Below are 13051 nucleotides of genomic sequence, written 5' to 3'. Positions count from 1 at the left end.
GAAATACTATTATGAGGTAGAAGGGGGGGGGGGGGTGACAGGAAACAGGGGTAACATAGTTGCTTCTGTGGTCATAGAAACTTCAAATTCAGTCTTTCAGCTACTGAAATATTGTGTTGCTACTGTCACAAACACCACTTGACTCCCGCTCTGGTGTTTTCATTATGTTTACCTGAGCTCAGATTGGTCTGCATGCTATAAGGCAGTAAATTTTACGACTCCACGGTGCATGAAACACATGCAGTATGAAATGCTTAATTAAAGAGCACAATAACTATCAGTCTGAAAATGATGTGTGTTTTTTCTTTCTCACGCACAAAGTCTGATGGCAGATGCTTGCAGTTGGTACAAATACCTCCAGTACAGTTTGATCTGGGGTAGGGAGAGCAGAGCTACGACAGGGAAGGGTTTCTTTTTTGATCCAGGTAGAGGGAGTGGCTCAGGAATGCAGCAGTGGCTCAGAAAGCAGACATCCTGATGGGCGGCAGATGTTGGAAAATATTTCAGAGCAACATGTTCACTTTAGCTAAGAAGATTTTCCAAATATACACAAACACTCCCCAGTACTCACTTGTGTGCACAAAAGGCATTTTATCTCCACACAAACAACTCTAAAAAACGTGTCTGCGTGAAGGTACTTGGCACTCCTGCACAGCTGCTGGAAACAAGTCTTAATCGAGTGTATTTAATAAGAGGTTCAGCAGGACACATTGCCTTTGATTGAGCTGCATACCGCACAGGATGTGCCCACTGAGGTTTTACAGATTGCTCACATGAAAGGCTCCTGAGGTTTACCTAATCACAAAGATGTGTGGCTGCCCCCCTTGCAGCCCGGATTTATAGTCCAAACACTTTCAGGGAGCCCTCGTTTTGCTCTTTTTGACTCCTGAAGACAAAATTTCCTTCTCTGCCCTTCAGAGTTAAGAAAGCGCCGTGCATTCAGACTGTCATTTGTCTTGTTGACACAATGCAGCGAACTTGGTTATGTAATGGCATCTGTATGTTATGTGAGCTGTACTTTCGGTCATCCGTAGCATTCCTTTATAATGTACAGACAAGCACAGTGGCAAGGTACTCAATCCCTCAGCCTTAGCAGAAAACCCGAACATCAGGATCACTGTGAATATAATTGTCCCTGCCAACACAGCGCAAACCTGTAAAAACTATCGAACACACAGGCAAACAAAGCTCTCACACACATGCAATTAAATCACTCAGCGACTACCTCATTCCCTGAAACCAAAATGTGTTTATATGACAAAGACATTAGCATTAAAGCTTCATTAAGCACTACGTAATGCTGTGCAACCAGAAGCTAACAGGATCGAGAGTGGTCATTACAACATGCTGGAAGCTGCTGAGCACTGATGTCAGCTATTTAACAGCCCCCTTGTCCATAACCTCGGATTAATATTCACTGTTATAAGAAACCCAGGGGCAAGAAGCAAGGAGGGTTAGAGGCTGGCCACCAAGTACAAATGCAGAGGCAGTCATTTGCTTGAGAAAGCACCATCTGCTGGACAAAACAGGGAGAAGCATTCTGTGTATTCAGACTGACTGACCTGATTACACCTGCAGAATTTCAAGACTCATCAAATGTGTGTCTGAAACTGTCTAAACAACTTATAAATCATCATGTATTTTCATATTAAATGTCACATTTCTCACTGACACAAAGTGATGTAAAATACATCAACTTGCCAAATCCAGATAGGGTGTGGGACCCTCTTGTTGCAATCAGCATGAACACACACACACACACACACACTCACACACACACACACACACACACACACACACACACACACACACACACAAGAACGGCAGTGATTTCTTCTGACACACCCATCAGATTCCCATCTGCAATTACATAAGAATAACTGATGAGCAGGCTTAGGGGAAAATCAGAGACGATTCCCTCCCAGGCTGTTGGATTGTTCAGTCGGTCCCCAGAGGGCCGCTGGCTACTGGAGTGATTATTTGCTCAAACAAGCTAAGCATTGATGGGAGAGGCAGCTCTGAGTCTTTGGGCGTCTTGATTCTCAGTCCAATGGAGACAATGTTGGACTGAATAATCTCCAAGGGGGCACATGCCGTCAACGGCTGAGCTAATGCTGGCATAAGCTGCTCTCGCTATTGTTTAACATGGGCAGACCAATGAGATCACGTAATCACAAGCTGTAATTTTGCCTTGCCTTGCCCTTAAATTGTTAAAGAAATTTTAACACTAAAGCTTCTTATTATGATTGGCTCCCAAAATGGATAAAACATGAAAAATTACAGACATGTGGAAACCTGATATCATGGACTAAATGCAGAGGTGGTATTTAATGCCACTTTCCTCAACCTATTGTGTTTCATTATGATGGACTGTTCTTTGTTACTTAAATGTTCAGTGTGTTGGATTGGAGGAGACATATTGGCAGAAATTGATAAAATGTAACAAGTATGTTTTGATAAGTGTATAATCACCTGAAAATAAGCATCGATATGTTCTCAGTACCTTAAAATGAGCCATTTATAAATATGGAGTGGGCGCTCGTCTACAGAGATCACCATGCTGCACCACCAGAAACAAACACTGGCTCTAGATAGCACCATTTGCATTTTTTTGCCTGCCACTGTAGTCTGAAGCCCATCCACGATGTGCAGCTTTGCAAAAACACAGATTTTTTTAACATGAGACTGATTTATTCTGTGTTTTTATCGCTTCAAATCACCTTATCCATTTATTTCCGAAAAGAAGAGAATCTTGGGGATAATTGGCTCCTGGTAAAAACCTCCCGAATGTCTGGATAAGTTATAAGAGAAAAAAGGTGAGCACACATTAGCAGGTGCTAGACAAACGGACCAGCTGCAACATGCCAAACAGCATCAAAATATCACTGATTTGTGATGTGAAACTACTTTATTCTAGTTTTACTGGTTTAAATCACCAGGTCTGTCTGTTTTGGAGTGTAACTAACACTAAACTAACACTGAAGGAATTCTAACAGGGAAAAATTTTAGCTGGTTGAAATGTGCAATGTTCAAGCCAGATGCCACTAAATCTACCTGTATCTTACACAATGGACCTTTAAAGTATTCTGCAATAATAGTTAAGTAAGTTTACTAAATGTAAACACAACTGAGGGCCCAATTTTGATGCTGAACTAAAAAGGATACAAAAAGTGAACATTAAATCAAGTTTTACATTCAGTACATTTTTGCTGCATCTCCTGTACTGTAATATATAACCTTTTAATTTATATATACAATCCCAACATCTACTGATGTTTATACTATACTATCTATTACTTGTAGATGTCAAAATAATATAATTCCTTAATATTAAGGTTACTAACAGCAAGCAGATCTTAAAACTAACACATAAATAATGTGACACTTGCCACCATCGCTTGCTTTCCAAAAAAGAAAGCTATTGTCTTCTATGTTCCAGGTACATATGCTCACATTTTCCAACAAAACTTTTAGTAAATGTCGGTGACATAAATGCAGAGAAGCTATATTAATCTCTTTCACAGATTACAATGATTTACATTTAAAAATGTGACTTGAACTCTTGAGCAGTGGTGGGCCTTGGGATCTAGATTTTGCTGACATTTCTATGGAACATTAAGTGACAAGCAATGTATTTTCCTACTCTTTTGTCTCCCCCATGCTGGGTAATTGCAGTCTGGTTTCCACTATTGTGAAGGGATAAGGGCTAGTAAGGCCTTAGTCATTATATCGCCACCCACTTTCCCCTGTAACACAATTTCTGATTTCTTCTGCATCTTTTGATCTTTGGAGCTAACAATGGTTGTGCCATGGAAATGTAGCTAATGAGTGGCAACTATGACTCGAGGCTCCGTGCACTAAAAAAGCGCCTGCTGGCCTCCGCTTGTCACAAACTGCAATTAAGTAACCACACGAAGAAACAGATTTAAATGTAAGGAAAAAAGCACACACACATGCATTTACCAAATGTGGCCTTACATTTAGTCGTCTTAGAGTCTGTTGATAACACATGCTAGACTTAGCAGGACAGATGGTAATGTAAAAAATCAAGAAGCTGCGTGAAAATGGAAGCTGGCATGGCATTTTTAATGATTTTTTATCACAGAGTTTTAATATATCATGGCGTATGATTAATATCCAGTGGGTGGGAACACTTTCACTATATATAACATTTTTTGAATGCCATATCCTAGGTCAGGTGGGGTATATAATCCCTTACAGCATATTCTAGGCTTGCTCCGGGGTTTCTTCCCCACTGGAAACATCAAGAACGGCTCCAAAGAACTCAGCTGCTTGAAACACCTTTACTTCCTTGGCTTCTTTCAATGCAAAGACGCAGCAGTTTCATTCTGAGCTTCCTCTTGATGTCTGAGCTACACATGCTATCTCTGAATTCATAACTATAAACGAGGTTTGAAAAGTAAGTAGATTTTGTAAAATACCTGCACTAGTCTGCCTGTCAATCTCACACTTCAGCTTGCTCTCTCTGACTCTAAAATACTTGAACAATTTCACCCAGGGCAACATCTTAGGCACTTGGAGGCAATGAGTCTCAACTGCTTCACACTGAGCCACATGTCACCCCAAGACATGACCTGACAAACTGACTAAATCTCAACAGTATAATGATAGCCATAAAGAAGATCAGACATAGCAGATCAGATGATGACTTCAAAGTGAATTATGACTGGCCATCAGTCATGTTAGTCTGAGGTGTTTGTTTTGGACAGTCTATGACAGTCCATCTCCAGGACCCCCAATAAGACAGCAGTGCTCAGCATCGGTGCTCTCATCAACCCCATTTGTAGTTGTACCCCAAGGCCCATTGTTTATAAAAGGATGACAAAATCCTGCAAAAAGTAACTGTAAGTATCCCACCAAGGCCTGGTTCAGGTACTGGACCTGGTTTCCTTGATCTGGCACATTCACTTTCTCCAAAAAATGTAGATCTTTGAATTGTGTTTGGGAGACTCTAATCTCTATAAAGAGATATCTGCATTTGTATGCAGAATCTGTCGGGGAAGGGACTAGATTTTGTGCTCTGGTTTCTGTTTGTTGTCCAAATAGTATTGACCAAATTATACTTGACCGGCAGGTCAACAGTCTCTGTGGGGAGTCAGAAAACATTGGCCAAAATGCAGTCTCAGAACCAGAGTTAGTTTTTTATTTGCTTTTTGGAAAGCATTTATCTGCATTTATATGCAGAAAGGTCTTGGCCCATATTTCCTCTGGCTACACCTGACCAGCCCAAAATATTGGCCCCCAGATGATAGCCGATGACCTCTGAAATTGGGAAAACCCTACCAGAAGCATGGCCCCTATGAACTCCTTCAATAAAACAGATAGTACTTTTTGGGGGGGCAATGTTATTTAAATGGTAAAAAATTGACTATATATAAAAGCTATCACTTTACCATTTAAATTGTAAATCATTCCACATGCGCTGTAGGCAATCTCAAAAATTGCATTATTTTAATCAAATGCAGTTGAAGGTTTGCAGCTGGAAAAACAAAGTGTTGAGGTGAAATAAATGGTTACATGTTTGATTACATTTTGATCATTTGGTTCTCCCTTTTCATTTTGCAAACCAACAAATTGTTAATGTGATGATGTGGAAATACAGTTGGGACAGAGCAGCTATGGTAATGTAGTACTGAGAAAATCTGAACACAAAAACTCATGAGGCTCAGTGGCAGGTGCTCTAAAATCAACTTCAACCCGATAACTTGAGGCTGATAATAAAAGAATAACAGACAACAAGCAGGCTGTGTTAGTTCAGACTGTCAGATTGACATGAGACAGACAAAAGGGAACAAGTGAATCACTTCCTGCAAACAACTTACTAGGGATCAGTCTCCGAGGTGACTGCGGTGACAACATAGCTGGTCTGTTTGTGTTGAAGTGTGGTGGTGGCTCTTGTTTATTCTAAGAGCAGGATGAATTTAATCAGCCAAAGGTTCTGGAGCTTTTCTGCCGCAATCTGTCCTAAATGGTAATTTAGTAAATTCATAATACTGTGGACAAACTACAGTCCTCGTGTGACCTCCATGTTATGAGTGTAGACTTATGAGGGAAATATTTGGAAAAATCACAAAGATGGAGCCTGCACATCCTGAAAGGTTATGTTTTTGTTGACCAAAGAAAACTTGTAGTATTACATAATAACTGGTTTCAGATTTTATAATAGCCTTTTAAGCTCGACAATGAACAGGCCATAGAAAACCACTGTGGTACAGCATTTCTTTTCAGGAAAAACAGATGGCCTCATTTAGTGGTACTTCTCTATGGTTGGAACAGTCAGATAAGCGAAACATCGGTTGAATGTCAATTCAAAATGTGAAATACGCATGCAAAATTGTAGACTTGGTTGCAGATGAAAAGTGTTTGATTTTCAGCACTGGAAATGTTTTCCATGCATTTAAGAGGTTCTGCTTGATAAATGATTCTCAGTGTGCCTAATGACAACCACTCCATGTCCCATGTGAAAATGGGTGACATCAGGCTCTGGAAACATCATTTTGTGCTTCAGTACCTGCCTTTCTTGATGCAGAGTCCTGCCAACATTGTCCTGTTTCTGGATAAGGCCACCGCAGCAGAGTCATGTCCTGAAGCTGGTCTCATAAAAAACAGCTCTGCACGCAGCACAATTGAGCCCTGCCCACCAAATCAGGGCTAATTAAGTGCAAACCAACTACAGAAATTTCAAAGGGCAATTGAGTTAAATTGGAGGAATTATTTTCAATGCCTGTGTTCTCCGCAGACTAAAAAAAGCTCAAATTTGCTTTTAACAACAAACAGAAACCAAAGCAGAGCTTTTGTGTGGTCGCATTGAGTGACTTTATTGAGATAGAAAATTAAGAGAACTGCTAAAATAAAATGGGTGGTAATTCAACACAGGCAAAGCCACGACAAATAAAGGAACAGATGTGCAGGCACCAGAGGTTACCACTTTGTACTTTCAGTACTTTAGTTCTATACAGTATTAGTCTGCCATTAGTCTTTTTAAAGAAATAAAATGACATTTTCAGAAAAAAGATTTATTTGCTTTCTTGCTGTGACTTAAGCCCCTTTAACACTACCTGTTCAAGGCAGGAATATTGCGCTGTTCTGCCATTCTGCTCTCTTTTGTATGATCGCAGGGATCTCTTGCCTTTAATCTGCCATAGAAGGTAGAAACAGTGCCAAAACTGTGTCTATATGAACAGGACAGCTGGCAGGATGGGATCATGGGCAAGACTGGTGCGACATTTGGACATTTGGAGTGTTACATGTGCGACCCACCTTGGGAGATTTAAAAGCAGATAATAGCAGTGAGTGGCTAACTCAAAGAACGGTAATTAACGTCTGCAAATTAAGTAAATAATGAGATCTGGAGCTCCCTACCATCTGAGCAGAGAACGAGTCAGCCGCCATTTAACAGAGAAGGTAAATTACTCTTATTGCCATGTTTATACCATTGTTGTTGTTTAGAAACCACTGCCGACACAAAGGCTATATGACACACTGGAGTCCGACACTGTTGTGTTTAACGTCGTGCCCATCACACCTCTTTTGATTCCATGATGCCGGCATGCTATTTAAAATCACAGACTAGAGAGAAATTATGTTGCAGGTGTTTTGCTCTGTGTAAAAAATGCTAAGGAGGCTTAAAGAAGGGATTAAGTAGTGGTCCTATATTGCAATTTCTGTGAAAAAAGGGGCTTTAAAGTAGGTGTGTAAGCTTGGTAGGTGGATTTTGGCACCTATGGACTGAGCAAGGCAAGCTGTTTCCTGTTTCCAGTCTTTATGCTAAGCTAAGCTAACCAGCTGCTGACTGTAGCCTTGCATTTAACAGACGATATGAAAGTGGCATCAATCATTTCTAATTCCAGACAAAAAGGTAAATAAGCCTATTTCCCAAAATGCCAGTCTATTCTGGTCAAACCCTGTCTGCCAAATTTTGTACATACAGATAACATATGTGGTCCAAGTAAAACAAACTTTTATAAAGCAAAAACTAAGTAATGCTTTTGGTTTCTGTTTATTCAGAAAACTGTATGAAGGCCCAGCTGGAGAATGTATGAGCACATGGTCCAAACTGTATGGCAAAACTTGCACATGAACATAAATGGCACCTAGGGAAAGGAGTAAATGAGTGAGGGGTCTCTGCGGCATCTCTCACAGAGGGATGCGCAGTCAGATGTGAGCTCATTGCCTCTGACTGTGAAAGGGTGGAAAATGCGTCATCATAGGCCAGACATCAAAGAATGCCGGTCCATAGGGGTTAACATCCAAAAGAGGTTGACAGAGGTTATAAAAACACATCTATAAACACAGGCCCCACCAATGAGCCATACTGTCAGTTATTACTGGCACTCTGTTGTCGTAATAAACTAACATTAGGTAAGAGTACGGCACGTAGAGGCACCACAGGCGCAAGAACATTCACAGAGGGATACACCCCAGAGGTGTGAGAAAAACGAGCATGTCAACATTAACTTTTATTAGCTGATGGAAAAACGAGACTAATGGTCTTACTGACGCTTGACAGAGAGAAGAAATATATTCAACTTCAAAGGTGATGGGGGCCCTGCAAGGTGCTGGTTTCACTTAGTTTTCAATTAAAACAAACAGTCAAGAGAGGGACAAAGAACCTAATGATTGTTTAACACAAATAATAAAACTGCAGAGCTTTATATTGATAACACATTTTATATGTAGAGCATTTTTTCAACTAAAGATTAAAATTAAAGGTCGTCTGTTTACAAAAAAAGCTTCATAGTGACATTTATTGGGATAGGATAGATAAGGAAAAAAATAAATAAAAACTGATACAGCATATTATTGCAATATTTTGCATGACAATACTGTGTTGATACACGTACGCCAAGTGTATATATAGCTGAAAACTTTATGTTATTAGATAAAACAGATGCTGACAGTTTTCATTTGGGGACACGATATGTAGTTGGAAAAAAGTAATAAGCCACCATAATATTGCATAAAATGTCATTACAATATTCAGCATATCGCAATACATTTAAAAACAATAACACTGTATTGTTTCGAAGTTCCTTTTTCTCAACGTCTTGAGGAATTCTCCTTCATGTTGTCATCAAATTGAGTTTCACAGTGCACTGTTCCCTATTGATTTTGGAAACAGGACTTTACAAAACAAGCTCATCTCAAGGTCCATTTATTAAATGTTCTGGAACTTTTAATCATATCAAATAATTAACATTATGAACAGATGGAGTATGATAAAGAAGACCGAAAGCTTAAGAACAGCTGATAAATGCACTTCAAGATAGAGCTTAGAGAGAATAGTAGATATTTAGCAGTGTTCAGCAGTGTAACAGTGTTTCTGAAGTACAGAATTAACTTTTAAATCTAATTGCAATACGGATGACACTTCCTAAAAGCTACATTTTTGTCATGTTTGGTCTTATGTCAGCATCCACCACAGATGAGCAGCAGTACAAATAGACAAAAAAAATCCCAAAAAGTCTTTATTCAAGAAAACATATGTCCAGACCGATTAAACCTAAATAATAAACATTAACATTGAAACTGAAATGATTCCATGTATATACAATACAGCACAGATACAGTGGTATCAACTGTATCTATCATTTATTAAATCTAATGTTAAAAATAACTGAAAATACTGTTGGATTGCATTGGTCCACTGTATACGGACATAAGATTGAAAACTTCCTGTCAGATCAGATATGTCTGCCTGCTCATTAATTTCATCCCAAATATCTGAAGTTATCACTCACGTCCACAGCTGTCAGCAGTCTGACCTGACTCATTTTCATCATGACAGTGATGGGTATGAACAGGCCCCGGCTCTTTCACAGCATCCTCCTTATACATGCTGACCTCAGCACTCTTCTCTGACAGCTCATTGTCATCAGCTGAACCAGAGATGTTCTCGTTTATGGACTGATCCCTGCTGCTGTCACTGTGTTTATTAATATCATCATTAACATTAACCCCAACACTGTCTGCTGGTTTGTCTTTAATCGCCTCCATGTCACTAGCAGGTCTTTTTGCACCATCACAGCTATAACTAAATGAGGTGTTCTCTTCAGCATTTCTTTCCTTCTCTTCTTCCTCACTACTGTCTATGATCTCTCCCTCCTCTACCTCTTCCTCCCCTGCTTCTCTTCTGGCCCTTTTCACTTGTGGGAGTTCAGTTTCAGGGCTGGTCTCCGGGGTTCCTGTCCAGATGTTGGTTCCTCGCGGGGTGCAAGCTCCTTGTAAGGATGGTGAAACTTGGTTCACCTCTTCTTTCTTTGTTGCAAAATTATTGCAGGCTGATGCAGGTTGAGCTGAAACAATATGATCCCATTTGTGTGTAAAATGTATGATTAGACACGGCTCTTGCAACAGTAAAATTCCTACATGTCCAAACGTATACACAAGTGATCAGCGAGTTGCACAAGGATGGTTATAGCACAGCTGGGGTCATGCTTAAACAGAAATGGTTAGAGAGAGAGAGAGGGAGAGAGAGAAAGGGGGGAACAGTACAGACAGTTTGGGAATGATGACGCTATAGTTTGGCTCCATGCTGGTTTCCAGGATGAGGCAGCGTGCCAAGCAATTAGTTATGCAATAAAGTAGGGTGGACATGTGTGAAAGAAAGGCTGCAGAGTAAATGACTGTGAGAACGATAATTGTGAATTATAAGCAATTACTCCCAAACATGATCTCCCTGCAGTCTGACGAATTATAAAACGCATGAACACATTTATTTGGACACTTTTTCCGACACATTTTTGCCTGTGTCCTAAGAAATGGTTATTCAGCTGAGCCTATAATTTGAAAGATTAATGTAATTCAACTTTTATTCTTTGTCCTGTAACAAGACACACAATTAAAAATCTATGCCTGACTCTCTGACTATTTATCTTCGGCACGAACCATAACTTATACAATTTAAAGGCTCCACCATTTTTTGAGCTCATAAAGTTGTGGTAAAAACATAACAATGTTTGCCACACACAGACTTTACTTGGGCGGCCCAGGTGTATTAACTGCATTTTTTATTTTCCTATTATTATTTTCATTTATTTTATTGGTCCAAGGAACGATGCCATCCAGCCCGCCCTTACCCCGCTCTCACTCTCTCTAAAGAACACACTGACAATAGACTTTTCTGTTAAAAAAAGACCCTCCTTTCCCTACACTCTTAAGATCAAGTTAACTCTGATAAGCTACTCTATAGTCTATCTATGCCCTTAACTTGGGCTGTAAACAGTTAATCGGTTAATTGCCAACCGTTATTGTGACCAGTTCAGCATTTTGGTCTATGGGTTAATTTTGCTACACTCAGGTTACTGCACTGTCCACCTTGGTTTGGTGGGAAACAGACAGCTACCATCCCGCCTTAGTTTCTAGAGACATAGTACCCATTACCCACCTTCTGGTTTCCAATGGATAACTTGGCTGTTCTGCACTGCACACCAGCCGGGGTGGGTGGGTGCTAGCTAGTGGTGCTGTTCATTTTGTCATTACCATTAGCATTGCTGTCCTGACCCAACAGCATTGCTGTGGAAATAGTGCAGCACCCTCTGGTGTCTCCCAAGGTCACCCTGGGGAGTAAGCACCACAATTCTGAACCCCTTCATCATCGTTAACTATGTTATCACTGTTAGCTTTGTTAACACCATTAGCAGTGTCAGCATGGAGAGAGGTGCTTACATAGTTAACAATGCAACGGAGGGTTTACCAGAGTGACCTGGGGGAAGACCAGAGGGTCGCCACCATGTGTCAGAAAATAAAATAAAAGGCAAAACATTTACATCACAAAAAAACTTTTTTCTAAAACAAAAGCATTTTGAAATGTGGCAATAAAGACAAAGCCAGTAAAAATTTGCTAGTCAGTTACGGATCAATCGGTGTTGAGCTATCAAAAGCAAATTAAACCAAAACTGATGCTCCTATTCTTAACGCAATGCTGTAAACATAGCTTCCTGTGCATGGCCGCTGGTGCAATAGATACCTGACAGTAAATCTTTGTTACTTGTGTAACACTTGTTCAATGATATTGCTGCATCAAATACTCACAAAAGCACTTAAACCATCATGACACCCATGTGAACTTTACGTATGGCCAACACTGTGTTACTTGTAATTCAAGCACCCCTACTCGCCTCAGATGCTAAGCTATCTTTACCTGCAATTTAATGTCCTCAGACTGGAGCAAATTGCTTTGGCATTGTTTGTATGTTTGTCAGGAGTACCAGGCAGATTTGACCCTCCTCTGACATGTTTCCACACTGCAAAACAATGCTATGACAAAGAACTAATCTGACAGTCCAAACTAACACAGCCTGCTTGTTGTCTGTTATTCTTTTATTATCGGCCTCCACTTATCGGGGTGAAGTTGTTTTTAGAGCACCTGCCACTTAGCCTCATGAGACTTTGTGTTCACATTTTCAGTACTGCATTACCATAGCTGCTTTGTCCCAACCGCATTTCGCCTTTAACAGGGCTAACTTTTTGTTCATGACTTATAACCTCGCTCAATGGAGCACCTACAAAGGGGCATCTACATTTGAAATACAGACATTAAAATGTTATTCAACAATCTGAGCCAAAATGCTGGCTATAGGTCTATAAGGCCACAAGAAAAGTGAACTTTGACCAGCCTAATGTAGTTTATATCAGGAGACTGACCGGCCGCATGCTGCATGGTTGCAGCCTGCTGGACCCTCAGCATCACTTTATCCTCACTGGATGTGCCGCTGCCACAGTGTCCGATTGCCCTTTATCGCTTCCTGCCCAGCTTCCCAGGCCACTGTGTGCGTAATTATCAGGATGTTCCTATGGCTAACATTATAACATTATAGCAAAACAGTGTGGCACCAAAGCCTTATCACAGAAAACACACACTCAGACTCAGGCTAAAATTACCTCATTCGTCATTCAGCCTGTCTGGGTCTGACAGTGTAATGATACTGGGTTAGTGTGGTCTTTTGTGACCATACTAACCCTAGTGAGATAAACACAGCTTGACCACACTGTGCACATCTGAGCAGGAGCAAACCGCTGTATGCTTTTT

The 13051-nt window shown here is 40.4% G+C and overlaps 1 protein-coding gene across 1 annotated transcript in view; it reads right to left on the bottom strand.

The window, feature by feature from the left end:
- Window positions 1-8382: 8382 nt before the first annotated feature.
- Window positions 8383-13051, bottom strand: part of znhit6 (zinc finger HIT-type containing 6) — a 39101-nt gene continuing 34432 nt past the window's right edge. Inside the window, exon 10 of the mRNA XM_042484234.1 lies at window positions 8383-10316. Coding sequence (XP_042340168.1) covers window positions 9754-10316 — 563 coding nt within the window. The 3' untranslated portion in view covers window positions 8383-9753. The remainder of the gene's footprint in view (window positions 10317-13051) is intronic.

This window comes from Plectropomus leopardus, chromosome 3, assembly GCF_008729295.1.
Source record: "Plectropomus leopardus isolate mb chromosome 3, YSFRI_Pleo_2.0, whole genome shotgun sequence".
Taxonomy (NCBI): domain Eukaryota; kingdom Metazoa; phylum Chordata; class Actinopteri; order Perciformes; family Serranidae; genus Plectropomus; species Plectropomus leopardus.
Note: the sequence above shows the minus strand (reverse complement) of the source record. Positions and strands in the feature narration are given on the sequence as shown.